This window comes from Hemicordylus capensis, chromosome 11 (assembly GCF_027244095.1).
Source record: "Hemicordylus capensis ecotype Gifberg chromosome 11, rHemCap1.1.pri, whole genome shotgun sequence".
Lineage (NCBI taxonomy): Eukaryota > Metazoa > Chordata > Lepidosauria > Squamata > Cordylidae > Hemicordylus > Hemicordylus capensis.
The window spans coordinates 3,337,871-3,356,392 of NC_069667.1; the positions used below are offsets into that span (position 1 = coordinate 3,337,871).

Here is an 18,522-nt window from a genome sequence, read left to right on the forward strand (position 1 = left end):
AACGGCCTCGCCACTCCAGCCAGCCAGTCAGCCAGCCAACCAACGGGGTCCCCCTACACCACCACCTCCTCTTCCTCTTCCTCCTCCACCCCCCCCCCCGCGAGAGGCTCTCACACACACACTCCGCTTCCGGCCCCCAAGTGCCTTAGTAACAATGGAGCATAAAATGGCCGCCTGAGAGAGGGAGCGCGAGAGGCAGGCCGGAAGGAGCGCGAGACGTCGTCGCTGGCCGTTCGCGGCGGCGGGAGGAGGCGGCGGCGGAAGGAAGGCAGGCAGGCAGGCGGGCAGGCAGGCAGGCGCGGGGGACGTGACGGAGCTGCGCCTCAGGCCGCTGCGGGGTGCTGCGAAGGAGAGCGGCGGCGGCTGGACCGACAGGCGGCGGCGGCGGCGGCGGAGGAGGAGGCGGGTGAGTGGCTCCGGAGAGAAGGTGGCTTGGGGCCGGGCCGGGCCTCGGGAGGAGCAGAGGGAGCCGGGCCTAGCCTCGCCTGACGGGGCAGCAGCCCATTCGGGAGTCGCCCCCCGCATCGGATCGGAAGCCGCACCTGGGCGTGCGATCTCGCCTCCTGCCCGGGAGGGCGCTTGTCACCGCCGGCGGCAGCGGCAGGGCTTCTCTAGGCAGCCGAGGCCGGCCTCCCTCGCGCCCACCCCCGAGAAATCGACCCCCCCCCCAAGATCCGATCCTGCCGTGTTGGGGGCTCCCGGGTGCGGCTGGACCCCAACTCCCCTCACAGCCAGGCGGGCGAGCGATGGGCGCTGTCGCCCTCCAGCCACGGGTGCGGGGCCCGGCCAGGGTGAGAGCGCCCCTGCCCTGGGTGGGCCTCTTGCCGGGAAACGAAGCTCTCCTGGCTCCGAGGGGATCCCTGACTGGTCGGGACCAGGAAACGGGAGCCGGAGTTCCCGGTGCGGTCCCAGTTTCGGCCGCGGAGGGGGCGATCCCCTTCGAGGTGCTGCTGCTGACTTCTTGGCGTGGGCTGCCTGTCATAGGTCCGCCCCACCAATGCTCTTCTTGCTCTCGGGTGCCTGACTCGCCCGTTTCCTGGTTAGTAAGCACTTCTGGCTTCTCCTTTTCCTCCTTGGCAACTGTGCCTGTGGGTGGCAGGTGGGCTGGAAGCCTGACTTCTTGCTTTCGCTTTTCAGCTTTCTGCCCTTCCTGGAGAGGACAGTGTTGTTGGGTGTCCCCCCCACCCTTCCCTCCCTGCTTTCTTTGATATGTTTGGTGTTGTAAATGGGAAACGAGACTCAAGAAAACCGAGCTGCACTGCATTAAAGCTGAGCTTTGTTAAACACATGGCTGTCGCCGCTTATGAGGAATTTTATTATTTATTATTTATTATTAAAACTTTCAAAAGGCTCAGGGCGGTTTACATTGGACTTGGAATTGGACTTGAGTTGGAATTGGACTTGAGTTTATTATGGTGCTTGTGAACTTCAGAGAAAGCTCCTGCCAGGCCCAGTGATAAGTGGCTCGGAGTCCTAACTAGTGGTTAGGATTACTCCAGATATTTGGTCCATCCCTTAGCAGCTGCTGTTCGTACTACAATATTACCTGCACTGATCTTGCTAACTTAAAGCATGCCATTAATGTCGACTCCTGGTGCCCACAGAGTCCTGTGGTTGTCTTTGACAGAATACAGGAGGGGTTGACCATTGCTTCCTCCCACGCAGTATGAGATGATGCCCTTCAGTATCTTCCTATATCGCAGCTGCCCGATATGAGTTTCCCATAGTCTGAGAAACATACCAGCGGGGATGCAAATCGGCAACCTCTGGCTTGCTAGTCAAATCATTTCCCCGCTATGCCATTAGGTGTCTCCTTGCTAACTTAGCAGCTGTTAATTTCATGATGTGGATGGAAGGTGTGGATCTGCTATACCAACCACTGTTAAACACCTGTTTGGAAGTGCTTATTGTCCTTCAGTATCATTATTGGTTATATATTCAGGGTGCAGGTAATGGTGAAGGTGGAATGCTCTTCATTCTACTACGGGGAATTTGAAATTGGTGTTATGCTGCTTCGCTTGTACTGAAAAGCAAGATGCTTGAATTGAGTGTTGTGATGGTCAGAACTGTCAGGTGACCATTAAGGTCAAGTACTAAATTCCAGCATAAAATTGATCATTTTTAGAAGGCTTGTGTATGGTATTTAAATAATCCAAAAGAGGTATTGGATGACACTGCCCCAAGTAGCTTGAACTCTGCTGGTTTGTGGGGAGAGCAGGGTGGAAAACCTGGAGATGTAAGGGCTGGGTGTGAGCAAATATATGTTCATAAAGGACACCTAAGGGTTTAACCCAAGGACTTCATATGAAGAGTGGCATTTGAAGTGGGGGATACTTGGCACCACATAGATGTTAACCCCTGCTAACTTGGCAAAGAGGCATTTTTTAACATGGTGATTCTCTTTAATTTATTATTATTATTTTACACTTTATATCCCGCTCTTCCTCCAAGGAGCCCAGAGCGGTGTACTACATACTTAGGTTTCTCCTCACAACAACCCTGTGAAGTAGGTTAGGCTGAGAGAGAAGTGACTGGCCCAGAGTCACCCAGCTAGTATCATTGAGCAGGGGGAGAGTAACTGGCCCCATCCACCCCCAGCACAGTCCTTCCAGTGACTGTTGCTGGTGTCTAGCTGATGTTGCTTTTTAGATTGTGAGCCCTTTGGGGACAGGGATCCATCTTATTTATTTATTTCTCTGTGTTAAACTCCCTGAGCCATTTTTGGAAGGGCGGTATAGATAGCAAATAAATAGTAATAATAATTATGAGAGGGTTTTGTGGGGTGGGTGGGGGCACTACCTTTCAGTGTCTGTGAGAGTTGAAGGAACAAAAGCCATAGGCAAGGATAAAATCTTATTTCTTAACATGCATAAATATGTCTTTACTAGAAGGAAAACAATGAGCCATTCCACAATAACCTGTTTAGGCTTACTCCTCTTATTGGATGATTAGCACAATAAAAATTTGTGTGCTTGCAGCTAATCTAATAATCTGTATTTGCCATGACGGTAAACAAGTGGTTGTTTCCCTGAATAATAACTGCTAAGCTTTATTTCCTTCCAGAGCTCCTGGTGTTGTTGAAGGTGTCATGTCTCACTTCCTGTCAAGCTCAGAAAAATCTAACACCAAGAATTCCATGGTTTAAATTGTCCTACACGGATTTCAGGATCTATTATAAAAACTCCATGAGATGTGTTTGTGAATAAGTATCTGCCTGATTTGGAGGAGAAGTGACCTCATTTTTTTGTATTGCGAGCTCAGGAAAACCACACATACATCATATTTAACATCAAGATCTCTCTTAAATTTTAAGAAAATATTGTAGTTTCTTGCCTGAAAAACATAATATATTGTTTAATAGTTCAGTTTCAAAAGTTACAAACCCATCTTAAAACTTATTTTTTTTTTAAAAGGCCCCAGTGGCCTTCATGCAATATATGGAAGTAGGAAGAGTACAGAAAGGGGATATCCCCCCCCCCTTAGGAACACAGACTGGAACAGTTGGAAGAATTGAGGCTGATGCTTTCACCTCATTCAGAACGTTAAGTACTTCAAGCCAACTAGAAATGGCTTATACGCTTAGTGCTTGTAAAATATATTTACACCGAGACATATTTACAGAGTTGGGGATGGTTTTAATTTATAGCATAACTGAATGATTAGTTCATCACTGGAGCAGGGCAATGGGATCGTCACTTGAAGTAATAGTATAAAAACACAAAGACTGTGGCCCAGAGAGGTAGCTCTGGCAGCGGGTGTGGATGTCACCTTGGTTTTGAGATGCTCAGAGTGGTAAGGACTCAGTATTTTTACTGGTGGAGCCCATTGTCCAGTAGGTTTGTGCTTGTTTTCTAGAGTGACAAAAATGCAGCGAAACAATGTCTTGAAAGTCTGAACCAGTGCATGTGGAATGCTCTTACTCAGTAAAATCTTGTGCTGAGAACACATTTGTTGCTCCGTTTCCCAAAGCTACTCCATTAGACATGTAAAAATGAATGGTAAACTATTTCAGTTTTGTCCATTCTTGCAACAGCTGCACTAGGTTGACAATGGCCTTGCAGAAGAAGGCCTTGTGGCTTGTAAAGAGAGTCCTGCTTGAAGATACCCTTCTGACCTTGTGGTTGATGGCATAAGTAAAATGGAAGCTAGAATTGCTTGTCCCAGTGGATGCAGCCTGGTTTTCCAGGAATACTCATTCCAGCATTGCTTGACTTTCTCCTTTTTATTGAAAGAAAATACCTTGCCTGTTAAATGGCTTTCCAAACACAGCTCACTTTGCTCATGATTCCTTAATGTACAGGAATTGTCTTAGCAGTATCTCATATCTGATGATTTCAGATACCTGTTACTTCTAGAAAGGATGAGATGTCCCAGATATGGGATGTTATCAACTGCTGTTTTAGAAGTGTCATTTTAAAACTGACTTTTTAGTGACCTCTGAGATATTGAAGCAAAGGCAGACATGTTTAGATTGAATTATTAAGCTCTGCTGGATGACTTAGTGTCTAAAATAATTCCGTTACTGTACTTATTGTTTCCTGGGTAAGATAATGTTGGCTATAACTAAGAGTTCTCTTTCAGCCCTTGTAGGTAAGCACTCTGCCAGATTTCTCTGTGCACCCTTAAGAGTGTGTGGCTGAAAGAAATCGGAGGTGTTAGGCACATCTTGGTGCATAATCCAGATTTATGGTTGACCTGTGGCCCTAAAAGCAAGCAGCATTTAGGTTTTGACTTGAGCTCCATGACATGAGCACTGCAGCTGCCTTGTATTGGATGATGTGTACATCCTGCTTGCTGCCAATGAGGTCCATTAGATGCTGATAAGTTAGTAACAGAATCATGACATTTTAGAGTGGAATGCCACCTTGGGGGTCTTCTCATCCCCCCCCCCCGAACTGGAATCTGCTATAGTGTCCCCGAGAGATGACACTCCTGACTATGTCAACTGGATCTCCTTGATCCACACACTTGTTGACACTCTCAAAGAACTCCAAAAGGTTGGTAAGGCAAGATTTACCTTTGCGGAAGCCATGCTGGCTCGCTCTCAGCAGGGCCTTTTCTTCTATGTGCTTTACAATTTTATCCTTGAGGATGCTTTCCATCAATTTGCCTGGAACTGATGTTAAGCTAACCGGCCTGTAATTTCCCGGATCACCCTGGATCCCTTCTTAAAAATCGGTGTTACATTAGCTACTCTCCAGTCCTCTGGTACAGAACCTGATTGCAGGGATAAGTTATATATTTTAGCAGGGATGTTGGCAACTTCACTTTGAGTTTTTTGAGGACTCTTGGATGGATGCCATCTGGCCCTGATGATTTGTTAGTTTTCAGTTTTTCCAGACAGTTTAGAACATCATCTCTCATCCCTTCTATCTGGCTCAGTTCTTTAGCCGCCATCCCCGAAAAGCCTGGTTCAGGAACAGGTATATGTTCAGTATCCTCTGCCATGAAGACGGACACAAAGAACTCATTCAGCTTCTCTGCAACTTCCATATCCTCCTTAATAATCCTTTTCACTCCTTCATTGTCTAATGGTCCAACTGCCTCCCTGGCAGGTTTCCTGCTTCTGATGTATTTAAAGAGGTTTTTGTTATTCCCCTTGATGCTTTTAGCTAAATGTTCCTCAGACTCTCTTTTTGCCTTCCTTATTGTCACCTTGCATTTCTTTTGCCATAGTTTGTGTTCCTTTCTGTTTTCTTCATTTGGACAGGCCTTCCAATTTTGGAAGGAAGTCTTCTTTCCTTTTATGGCTTCCTTGACAGTACCCGTTAGCCATGCTGGCATCTTCCTGGACCTAGTGGTACCTTTCCTCTTTTGTGGTATACAATCTAACTGGGCTTCTAGTATTGTGGTTTTGAGTAAACTCCATGCACTCTGGAGCAAAGTGACTCTCCTGATTTTCCCTTTCAGCTTCCTTTTCACCATAATCCTCATTTTAGAGAAGTTTCCTCTTCTGAAATTCAAAATGTCTGTGTTAGACTTCCTTGGTGATTCTCTCCCCACATGTATGCTGAATCTGATGGCACTATGGTCACTTTTCCCTAAAGGGTTGATGACACTGACATCGCACACCAGGTCCTGGGTGCCACTCAGAATTAAGTCCAAGGTTGCCTACTCTCTGGTTGGTTCCAAGACCAGCTGTTCTAGGGCACAGTCATTTAGTGTATCTAGAAATTTGACCTCTTTGTTCTGACCTGACTGTGAATTTACCCAGTCTATTTGTGGGTAATTGAAGTCACTCATGATTACAGCCCTGCCTCTCCTTGACACCTCCCTGATTTCCTGCTGCAACTCCCAGTCACTGTCAGCGTTTTGATCAGGAAGGCGTACCTATATTGGGCAGCAGCAATATAGGAAGATGCTGAAAGGCATCATCTCAGACTGCGCGGGAGGAGGCCATGGTCAACCCCTCGTGTATTCTCCCAAAGACAACCACAGGGCTCTGTGGGTGCCAGGAGTCAAAATCAATTTGATGGCACACTTTACCTTTACCTTACTCTGGCTTGGGCTGGAATGGGGCTTTAACAAGTCCTATTGACGAGACATCTTGGAAGCCAGTCTTTCAAGCAGGGACTTTTTTTTTTTTTTTACCCTGCTCTTTTGGTACTGACCAATGACTGTCAGCTGTATCCCTTTTTGAAAGGAAAGACTGCTGCATAGTAAAACAGTCAGTAACACCAGAATAGCATTTGCTTCAACTGTGTTTGCTTGCCTTAAAACAGTTGCATTTGGTATTTGGATGGAAGGGGCATTAGGTGAAGGCTAGGTAGGCCCTCTGCTACTCCTATAAACTGTCTAGACTAGAACCTGAGGGTATGATTTCAGTATCTGGCCTGCAGGTAGCTCAGGTGAAAAATTTAGGTGGTGGGTTTCAGTGTTATTCACTTACTCCCTTGTCAGTAGTTCTGTTCCCATCCTATACTAACAGAGCCCAGGCTCACTGCTCAAGAGTTGCACTACTTTTGCTCTGCTCAGTCTGCTTTCTCCTGAGCGTGATGCTTTCTGTCACTTTGGGATTTTTTTGGTAGCAACTGTAGTTCAAGGACATGGTTGGATAGGATAACATTGCTGGAGTCCATGCGGGATGTGTAGGTAGTTGTGCCAAGTATAAACTCTACCCACTAAACACAGCTTTTTCTACAGAAACCATGTATGTTTTCTCGCACACTTCTCAATTATGAGGTGCCAACTTGTGTGTGTTTGTTCTAAAGCCAGCCCAATGAAGTTTGCTGGTTTTGCTGGGGGGGACGGGGGACTGTAAAATCCCTTCCAAAGCATCTCTTCAACTTGTTCCTGTTCTCCGAGCTTTGACTGGCTGTGCTTTGTGGAATAGTGAGTGACAGTGTTCCCTCTCATTTTTTTTTCATCTGAGCGCAGAATGAGTTTTGTTCTGGGCAGCGGTATCAAGGCAGTGTGTGCTCACTTGAATTCAGAATGGGGCCTTCCTATGCAAGATCGAAAATTAGCATCAAAAAATGTTTGTGTGCACACCTTGGAGGGAATGCTGGTGAGCGACCCCTGGCTGGCAAAATTGCCCTCTGTTAATATGGGCAGCTGATTAAAACAAGCAAAGCAAAGTCCTCGGTTTGTGGTCACTGACTAACATAATAGGAGCTTAGAATCAGGTATGTTTACCATCTGAGCTAAACATTTAGTCTGAATTCTGCACCAGGGTGACCTGAATTCTGTAAGCTGTATACATTGTGTAAATGCAGCAGACTAGACTGAATTTTTTTTTTTGCACCATTCTGTAGCTTTCACTATTTTGCATAATTATGTTTAAAACATTCATATACCAAAGTGGGTTGAAACAATTTCAACACCATAATAAAATGCCATAAAACAATTTTAAAATGCTGCAGCAAAAAATGACTTGGAACGCTATAAAGATGAAGTAAGACAACACCTAATGGCACAGCACAGAAATGATTGCCGGTTCGAATCCCCGCTGATACTATATCGGGCAGCAGTGGTATAGGAAGATGCTGAAAGGCATCATCTCATACTGCGTGGGAGGAAGTCATGGTAAACCCCTCCTGTACTCTACCAAAAGAAAACCACAGGGCTCTGTGGGTGCCAGGAATCGAAATCGACTTGACAACACACTTTACCTTACTTCTGAGACAACAAAAACCGTGGCAACCCATTCCCCACTGAAAGCCTTGGAGGCTAAGGACGGTCTTTGCTTCCTATCTGGACAACACGCGTTGGTACCAGCTCAGCCTGCTATGAGCTTGGGCATTGTTCCCCTCTCCTTGGTGGTTGCCTGCCTAGCCTCTGAAGGTGGGAGCATATGGACCTCCAAAGCAGATCTTGAAACCATGAGCATTTCCCCCCCTGCTGGTTATGGGGTGTAGGACTCTGAAGGCCCTGGCCCTCTGGCCACTTAAACATACTCAGCTTTGCCTCTGGCTTCTATAGCTTTGTTGGGCATTGAGACATGATTGCAAGCTTACCTCCTACAACCACTGGGGCTTGAGAATTGATTTTTTTTTTAAGCCTCCTGATAGTCTTAGACTGCTGACTTCAGTCAGTAATGCATCGTCTGTGTTGTGCTTGTGCAAAATTTCAGCAGATGCGCAGCCCTGATTAAAGCCTTGACTCCCAAACCATTTAGCTGTTCCTTCTTTTTCTGTAGATATTCTACCTACTCTTATCAACATGGAAAGCTCAGATTCTCATAATAAAGGAAGCGTTGATCAGTCTGAAGCACAGCGTCGGAGTCAGCTGGACCGGTTGGATCGAGAAGAAGCTTTCTATCACTTTGTAAACAATCTGAGCGAAGAGGAGTACAGGCTAATGAGGGACAACAACTTGTTAGGCACCCCAGGTATGTTTCTCGGAGCATTCATGATGCCAGTCAGGCTTCTCAAGGTCTGTGAAAATTGAGTTGGCTGATCAGGATTGTGCTAACCATCATGGCTAGCAGGCTGAAAATGGAGGTTCATTCCTAAATCTTGCTATTTAAACCTAGGGTAGCTGTTCTAATGAAATCAAACATATTTGTGATTAGCCTGTGTTGCATTGCTCTGGTGGGGGTGGGATTCCAACATAATTCACATCAAGGGTCCCAGTGGCATCTGCAATACTGACTCCACAAGCCTTTCCCTTTAATACACAAGTGGGGACTTGCCAGAAAGCCCCTCTTGTCTATGTGGCTTCTCTTTCTCCCTCGTTCCATCCCATGTTTTGCTTTTACTGTAAACTGAATGGAACACTGATTCGGTTAGCCAGTGGTCTAGGTGGCATTCTGAAACTGACCTGCACAGGTCCAAGAGAAGATGCTGTTACACTGTCCGTATATCTAGTGAATGCTGGGAGAAGATGCTCACCAGTTAGATTTTGTAATAAACAGACAAACACTTGGATACGATTAAAAGTGCAGTGACTTTTCAGTTATAACGTGTAATTATCACTCCTTGAACTGTTACCTGAATGCCTGGTGGAGGGTCACTTATGAGCCTTGCATATTTCACGTTGGGTTCCTTTTGGCGGGTGGGGGGGGTGTTTTGGTGGAACTATATTCATGCGTACCAAATTGCCCAGAGTGCCAGTCATCAATTTTATATAAAGGTATATTGTATGCCCCAACAGCCCTCTTAAATTGTTGCTTCTGCCTGCTACCTTTTGTCCTGCTTGATCAACACATTCTGTTCATTTTTTTAATCCCTTGTTCCATAATCGGACTTCCTTCTACACTGCTTTCCTGGCTCTACTTGGTGTTATGCCTGGGGCATCCTCTGGTCTTTGTTTTGCTCTTCCCCCCCCCACCACCACCTTTTTGAATGGTTCTTGGAAGCCCCCCCATACCCCTCAGGTTCCCTTTGCTCTATTACTTGTTACATTGTGTATGGCAGCACAGTTTGAATGATCTCTTTCATCCCTTCCCCTTATTTTTTCACACCTGTCATTCTGTTTTGGGGCTCTCTAAAATTTCCTGGTATCTTAATCTGAAGTGAACTTGGAAGTATTTTTCTGATCACTGCCTTTATCCCGTCCCCACCACTTCTTAATTATGAGAGCAACTTTGCTGTGTATTGCTGAACTGCTTATCAGTTCCTCCCACCTCCCCTTTTTTATTGCATATTTATGCAATACTTCTGCTTGCCTTCACTATACAGTATGAACCTTTTACATTATTGCCAAATGGAACAAAAATAAACCAAGGTACTTATAGATAGCAAAATGTATGTCTTGGAAACATGCATAAGTTTTTGCACAATTTCCCCCCACCATTCTTTTCCAGTCATGATTGGACTATTAGTACCTAATAACTGAACTTAAATTGAGCTCCATTTTTTTTCCCTTGATGCACTTTGTGTGTTGCTGCTGTTAGAAGGGTTGTGTAAACACCTTTCATGCTTTGTTTATAAAATTCTTTATGAGATCAAGAGCATTCTAAGTTACTGACTGTTCTTCTTCTTGAACATAGCACTGCTGACAAGTCTGAATTTTGTTCTTAGCTCTTCTGTGGTCTCTGAACTTGGCCTGGGATTCAGTCTGTAACCTTCCTTCCTCTCCCCGTCTACAGTAGTTAGAACATAAGAGCAGCCCTGCTGGATCGGGCCGAAGGCCCATCTAGTCCAGTATCCTGTTTTACACAGTGGCCCACCAGATGCCACTGGAAGCCTACAGCAGGTGTTGAGGGCATGCCCTTTCTCCTGCTGTTACTCCCCTGCAACTGGTGAACAGCTAGCTAGAATTCTTCAGACCACCAGTCTGCATCCTGCTTATCTCTTGCTCAGCCTTCCTCTTTTCCCCCCACCACCCCACCCCGGGTACTCAGACTGAGCAGAATGCAAGCCATTAGCTTTCTCTTTCTCTGCTCTCCTGATGTAAGGGGTTCTGAACCGAGTGTTTGCTCACATTCCGCTCAACTGCTCTGTTGCTCCTGAGGGCAAAACTAGAACCAGTGGGTTCTTGTCCTGGGACAAGAGAGCAGATGCAGGCTAGACATCGAGAGGAATGTCCTCTTTATAAGAGCCCTTGGAGAGTGGAATAGCCTTGCTCTCTTGCTGGAGACTTTCAGAGTACTGTTTTGAGTAGGGGGTTAGACTAGAACAGCGATTCTCAACGTTGGGTCCCCAATGGACTTCAACTCCCATAATCCCCAACCAAAGGACATTGGAGCTGGGGATTATGGGAGTTGAAGTCCAATAACACCTGGGGGCCCAACGTTGAGAATCCCTGGACTAGAAGACCTTCTGAGTCCCTTCCAGCTCTGCAATTCTGATTCAAAGTTCCTGGTATTTATTAGGATGAGAGGACTTCCCTTCTCTTCTGCTTGCTTTACCAATGCCAAGCTTTTCTCAGAAATCACCATTTTGCTGCCTGTGTATGTTGCACATGCACACCTTAACTCCTGCGCTTTCCCTGGTTGGGACACCCAAGGAGCAGTGATGGGTTCCCCAGGTGCTTCCTTAAACGTTCTGAGTTGAGCACCACTGTGTCCTTAAAACTGGCGAATCTTGCCTGATAGAGTTATAGGCACTTAACTGGAGTCATGGCTTTGCTGCCTACAGGCTTTGGAAAGCAACGTCTGTGAACCTGGTGTGCTTTGAAATGAGAATTCCTCACGGCAGAGCCATCTAGGTTGATCGGTGGTGTTGTGCATGTTTCAGTTTTTGCATGGTCCATAGAATCCTTATGAACAGAAACCCACCTATCAGTCGAGGAAACAAGCTCTAAAGTAAACATGATCTGTTCCTCCTTAATTATAGGCGGTGTTAGATTGGATTAAATTGTGCCCTCCAGTCACTGTTGACTGACTCCTGGCGCCCACACTGCCCTGTGGTTGTCTTTGGTAGAATACAGGAGGGGTTTCCCATTGCCACCTCCCACGCAGTATGAGAGGATGCCTTTCAGCACCTTCCTATATCGCTGCTGCCTGATATAGGAGTTTCCCATATTCTGGGAAACACTCCACCCTTCTTAAAGTGGCTCAGGGTAGTTTATGCTAAAATCAAACCCATTTAAACCAGATTAAAATTAGATATCATTAAAAGCCAGGCCCCAAAGATAAGCCTTTAAAGCTCTCCTTTAAAGGCCTCCAAGGAAGATAATCCCCTCAGATCTATGGGGAGTGCATTCCACAGCCCAGGGGCGACAGCTGAGGAGGCCCAATCCTAGGCCACCACCAGTTAAACTGGTGGCACCAGAAGATGAACCCCTCCTGATGATCTTGATGAGCGGTGGGGATCTTGTAGAGAAAAGTGCCCTCTCAGGTAGCCCAGACCTAAGCCATTTGGGGCTTTAAAGGTAATAACCAACACTTTGTACATTGCCCAGAAACCTATCAGCAGCCAGTGCAACTGTTTAAGAACATGCATAATGTGTTCTCTCTGGGATACCCCAGAGACCAATCTGGCTGCCACATTTTGAACTAACTGAAGTTTCTAAACTTTGTATTCACTTCCAAAGCACTCTTTTGAATGTGTAGTGTTAACTGCTAAGATAATTCTCCTTTAGTAGACTGGCGGACCACTGATATAGGCACAGGAGACAAACTTATTAAAAGGAATCTGATAATAGTCCCAATGAGAGTTATGCATGTACTTTTCATTGGGGACCATTGTGTTGGCAAATGTAGTAAAAACATCTTCTAAACAGCTTGTGCCCAGGTTATTTAAGAGAATGTCTTCTTCGTCATGATCCCCACCACCCATTGAGATCTTCAGGAGAGGTCCGTCTGCAGTTGCCACCAGCTCATCTGGTGGCTACTCAAGGATGGGCCTTCTCCGCTCCTGCCCCGAAGTTTTGGAATGCACTGAAATAAGAGCCTCCCCATCTCTGACCATTTAAAAAAAACAAAACTTTAAAGACACATCTGTTCACCCAGGCTTTTAATTAAATACTATTTTAATAGTTTTGGTATTGTGTTAAAACATTGTTTAGAAAATTTTAAATTGTTCTAATATATTAATTTTCTGCTGTTTGTTTATGTATTTAATTTGTTTATTTATTTAACATATTTTTATACCGCCCAAAACACAAGTTCTCTGGGCTGTTTACAAGAGAAAGAGATTATTTTAACTAATGTTTGAATTTTTATTATTTATTGTGTTAACTAATGTTTGAATTGTTGTCATTCATTTTGTTCTGTTGTAAACTGCCCAGAGACATAAGTGTTGGGCAGGTTTTTTTTTTTTAAAAAGGTTAAAATAAATAAATAAAAACCTAGCTCTGAATCAGAGCTACGACCTCCCACAAGAGTGGCTTCCTGTGTCAGCGACTCTCCCAACCTTTTTTCTAAAGAGAACTCTTGTTTTCACAAGGGGCGAGGGGGTAGCAAGAGCTTGGGACCTCTCTATCACATTGTCCTTCTGCCGCTGCAAACAATGGCCTGGACACTTCTTGACACTTGCTCTGTGCTGTTGCTGCTGCTGGGCCTCCGCTCTCCTTTTTGTTTCCACTTTTCTCTTTTCTCTCTCTCTCTCTCTCTCTCTCAACTGTGATTCCCTCTTTGGCAGCCCTGCAAGACGGGATGGTTGGGAAAGGCATATTGAGCTTGTTGTCCTGTGTGTTGATTTTGGTGGACATGGGTGACAATGGACCCTTAATGAAAAGAAACAGCACCATTAAGCCAAAAGCCTTCACAAACAGTAGTCTTGGGGTTAATATCCTGACAGCACCTCCCCTCGGATTCTCCTCACCCTGCAGTAGTGCAATGTGGTGGCAGGGTGTGTTGTGCTGTATCTGGAACACTTCTTTCAAACTCTGTTTTTTCAGGTGAAATAACTGAAGAAGAGTTGCTCAGAAGGCTGCAGCAAATCAAAGAAGGTCCACCACAGCAAAACAGCGAAGACAATAGAGGTATCTAACATTCATCTAAAGTTCCTATATTGTGCTTGAGGCCAGTGGAATTGGAATGCTGCAGCTGGGGATACTCCGGGTTGAGCTAAAGAGCCCAAACTGTTCTTCAGCAATCAGAATCCATAGCATGGCATCCCCAGCTTGCTTGCCTGTCTCAATCCCTGTAAATGACACTTGCTGCTGCTGTCCCCTCACTGGTCTTTTCCTCTGTCAAAAAAGACAGCTTGTGTACACATGTGTGTTTTCTCCCCATCTCCCTCCCCCCCCCTTTCCTTGTGTGAACTTGACTCAGCAGACTGCAGTCCTAGACACACTGGCTAGGAAGCCAGTCCGGTTGAGAGCAGGCCCAATTGAAGCACGATGTTGGCCTTCCCTGTGCAGCACTGCACGTGTCCCGTGTCCTGTTTAAACCAGGTTGCCTTGGCTGAATCTCTCCTGTTCCCTTCCCTCTCCAGTGTCCCTCCTGGCCAGACTAGGGATCCTTGGGATGTTAGGACTGTGCTGGTCTGGATTGGTCTAAGCAGGACTTGTGATGCATGCGGTGGGACTGCACTGACATCTGGCCCAAGTGGAGTTCCGGCCTCGGTGCCTAGGACTGAGCTGCAAGTGTTTCAGCTTGGAGATCAGTACACGGCTTGGATCTCCTGCCTTGACTCTAGGTAAAAGCCTGATTGGCCACATGTCAGTGAAATGCTCCAATAGGTGACCCTCTTACCTAAAACAACTCTGAAAAATCACTGTCTGTGAAGCACTGTGCAGCTCCTCACAGAACTGCAGGGAGTGTGTCAGTGCTTGCATCTGAACGAAACGGTTTCCTGTTAATTCCACTCGACTCTAAATTGCCCCAGTACTTTATCGTCTTGCTTAACCTTTGCCAAGTGGATGTCTTAACTCCGGTTTACTAAGGCTGGCATTGCTGGACAGGCAACTGACTTGTGTAGACTTCAGGGTGTTCCGCTGTTCTCTCTCTCAACAACTTGGCAACCGCTTAGCTTGGGACGCAGTGAGGCCTTGCAGTCTTCCGACTGCTTGTGTAGCTCTAGTGTTGCTATGAGCTTTGCTTTTGTGAAACCCTAACCTGTAGGAGTATGGGGGACTCTTCATCCCAGAACTGCTCCAGTTCCCTAATTCTGGCAGTTGCTCTTGTCTGGCAGGTGCAGAGTCCACAGAAGATGTCTCCAATGGCGATTCCATAATAGATTGGCTTAATTCGGTGCGGCAGACTGGGAATACGACACGAAGTGGGCAGCGAGGAAACCAGTCTTGGAGGGCGGTGAGCCGGACTAACCCAAACAGCGGGGATTTCAGGTTCAGTTTAGAAATCAATGTCAACCGGAACAATGGGAATCCCAATCCAGAAACGGAGGGTGAGCCATCTGCAGAACCAGCCAATGGGGAGGATCTGGAAAATAACCAAAGTGACAGTGAGACTCCAAGGTCTGAATCTCCTCCTGTTGTCAGGCAAACGGGTTCAGAAGCAAGCCCCCCTGAAGAGCTCAGTGGAGAAGCTTCCCCCAACAGAGGCCAGAGAAGATCAAGAAGCCGAAGTCCAGAGCAGCGAAGGACACGGGCGAGGACTGATCGGAGCCGGTCCCCTCTTAGTCCCGTGAGCCAGTCTCCACGCAGAGTGCCCCATAATACATCATCCTCTCAGACGCCTGACCTCCCCCCAGTAAGTGAAGCCGAGGGAAGCTCTAGAACAAGGCAGCACATGGTGATCAGGCAGCATACAACAACTTCGGAGGTGCCCAGCGAAAGTACAGTGCTCTTCTCCACCCCTGAGGCCAGACCCGTCCCCCAGGCCAACGGCTCTGTAGAAACCAATGGCAGTGCAGAGGCAGCAGCTCCTGGGCAGAGGCCCCCCACAATTGTCCTGGATTTGCAAGTGAGACGGGTCCGCCCAGGAGAATATAGGCAGAGGGACAGTATAGCCAACCGAACTCGGTCAAGGTCCCAGACTCCCAACAATACTGTCACGTACGAAAGTGAGCGTGGAGGATTTAGGCGTACGTTTTCCCGCTCCGAAAGGGCAGGAGTGAGAACGTACGTCAGTACCATCAGGATCCCTATTCGTAGAATCCTGAACACGGGCTTGAGCGAGACGACGTCGGTTGCCATCCAGACCATGCTCAGGCAGATAATGACTGGCTTTGGGGAGCTGAGTTACTTCATGTACAGCGATAGTGACACAGATCCCGGTGGCCTGGCACCAAATCCGAATGTAGAAATGGCCGAGCCACAGAATGGAGGCGGCAGTGGAAATAGTTCAAGTAATGAAGGTTCCGATGCTGGCCCTGGGGAAGCATTTGAAAGCAACCACGAAGGGGGTTCCCCAGCTGGCGCGAGGCGGGAAGGGCGGAATGCCAGGGGATCCGTCACTTTTGAAGAAAGCGGCTCCCTGCCATTCCTTAGCCTGGCCCAGTTTTTTCTGCTCAACGAAGAGGACGACGACCAGCCAAGAGGGCTCACCAAGGAACAAATTGACAACCTAGCCATGAGGAATTTCGGCGCGAGCGACGCCCTGAAAACCTGTAGCGTCTGCATCACGGAGTACACGGAAGGCAACAAGCTGCGGAAACTCCCCTGCTCTCACGAGTACCATGTGCACTGCATTGACCGCTGGCTGTCGGAGAACTCCACCTGCCCCATCTGCCGCCGAGCTGTCCTGGCCTCCAGTAACCGAGAGAGCGTTGTCTGAGCAGGCTGTGGACTCTTCCGTGGAGAATGTGGGGAGCGAGTGATGGGCAAAGAAGCCGCCTCCAGTGGCCACTTTTTGCGTGGTGGTTATAAATGTAAAACAGAGATGGTGTGATCTTCCCTTATGAAAATGGAATTAAAAAAGAGAGAAAGAAATGTAGTGGAACCTTCTTGATTAGGGTCCCAAAAACAATCCTGGGTTTGTGTTGTCAATTAAAAGAGCTGCATTTGCCCCAGGACACTTGCCTATTATACATTCTTGGTTTCCCAGCGTTAACGAGGTCCACGTCTTTCCTCCTCGCCCCAATGTGTAGTAGTGAACATTGAAGACCTCAGCTCTCTGCTCTTCCCTGTGAAGAATATAACTGGAGTCATTTAGCTGCATATGGCCCATGCTTCATTGTGGATTAAAACAAAAAACAAAAAAAACAACCCTCTGCTACCTTCAGAGAACAGTGGAATTGCGCCCCTAAGTAAATTTTAGCTCTTTTCTTGTATAGGGTATTAAATATGGTCCTGTAAATAACACTAACGTTAGCCCTCCTCCCACTGTACAGCTGTCTGAAGCCTGGCACTATGGCATGCCATAGAATGAGCAGATAGTTTCATGGGGATATTTATCTTGCTGTGGAAATATATGAATTGCTTATGCTTGTTTAAATAAACACACTTTTGTTTTAAAAACTTTAAAGCTTTTTGTACAGACCAGTAACTTTTCCATTGCACTGTTGTACTAAAGCACTCAGAATTAAAACTATTACCATGGCTAGAAATGAGGATGCGTTAGTATGACTCTCCAGAGCAAGAGTGGCTTGTTGGAACGTGTAAACTGGAGGGTACCGGCACCAGTTATATAAATGAATGGTGAAGAGAACCAGAGCCAGGATACCACACCGAATGGAGATGGAATAGCTTCACTCTGCTGTTGGGGCGTGGGAAGCCTGCTGCTCTGAGGATTGGTTTTTTTCCTTTTTGAGTACCCAATACAGACTTGGATACATGGAATTTGTTTGGAGGAGCTTTGATGTCCCGCTGCAGCTAAACCAGCCAGGCGCTCCTTGTCCCAGTTCTGCAAAGCAGTAATTGGAATGGAAAGGTTGAGATATTGCCACCTTCTCCCCTCTCCTCCCACCTGGGCAAGTTGCTGTGTGTTTAACTGCTTGCTGGTAGGTGCACTCAGAGTGCATCTCTTCCTACTCCTGCTGGGTTTCCCTGAGTGAGCTCAGGGCTCATACTAACTTCTACATGGTTGGAAATTGGAAGCTTGCGTACATGTTCCACTGGGTCTTCTGGGTATCTTTCTAAACTGGAATTGTGTGAGATGGTTGGAGTTAGTGCTCTGCACGGCAGGGGTGGAGGAGGGGAAGCTAGTGACAAAACCGCACAGAATTTTTTTTAATGCTAGGTTATCAATCGAAAGATTCTGTGAATTCACCTGTGGAACTTTCAGACAATTAGAAATGTCCTTGCTCAAGTACATCCGTTCCTACTGCATACATACGAAGAATCAAGCATTACTGACTGGGCTGCAAACTGCTTTTGCTTTATAGGCCAGAAGGGTTGTATAACTGCAGTTCAGACAGGCAAGAATGAGAAGTGTCAGTAGGTCTCCTAGAGCTAAATACACAGAGCAGCCTTTGCTGTTTTATGATTGATTCTCTTCACAGAGGGAAGGATTCACATCCTTCTCCTTTAGCTGCCTCAAGGAGTGCTAGTCTATGAACAAATAAAAATCCCCCCCTCTGCTCTGGGCTGTTCCTGCTTGGCCAGAAAGATCAGTATCATCCAATAGAAAACGTACTGCTACCTTTGGGGTGTGCATTCACATTAAAAATGAACAGCAGAGTCTAGGCGTGCCTTCAGGAACCCAGTGAAACCTCGAACACAGCCCTACAGTTATGAATTGTACTGTGATATGCACTGCCAGATAAACAGGCCCCTCACTGTTTTCTTCCATGGCATTCTAGTTGGACAGCGGGAAGGGGCCATCCTCTCTGTATGGCACCAGATTCC

At 46.7% G+C, this 18,522-nt stretch overlaps 1 protein-coding gene across 1 annotated transcript; it reads left to right on the forward strand.

Annotated features, from left to right (window-relative positions):
* Positions 1-3: 3 nt before the first annotated feature.
* RLIM (ring finger protein, LIM domain interacting) lies at positions 4-17,200 on the forward strand. Its single transcript, XM_053273246.1, has 4 exons — positions 4-406; positions 8,639-8,830; positions 13,729-13,812; positions 14,967-17,200. The coding sequence occupies exons 2-4, from the start codon at positions 8,662-8,664 to the stop codon at positions 16,508-16,510; spliced, it is 1,797 nt and encodes a 598-aa protein (XP_053129221.1). The 5' UTR covers positions 4-406; positions 8,639-8,661; the 3' UTR covers positions 16,511-17,200.
* Positions 17,201-18,522: the final 1,322 nt, after the last annotated feature.

Bases quoted from the DNA above. Each gene is read 5' to 3' on its own strand.
- RLIM (XM_053273246.1), top strand. From the start codon at position 8,662: ATGGAAAGCTCAGATTCTCATAATAAAGGAAGCGTTGATCAGTCTGAA. The intron at 8,831-13,728 runs GTATGTTTCTCG...CTGTTTTTTCAG, and splicing joins CAACTTGTTAGGCACCCCAG to GTGAAATAACTGAAGAAGAG. The intron at 13,813-14,966 runs GTATCTAACATT...CTTGTCTGGCAG, and splicing joins AAACAGCGAAGACAATAGAG to GTGCAGAGTCCACAGAAGAT.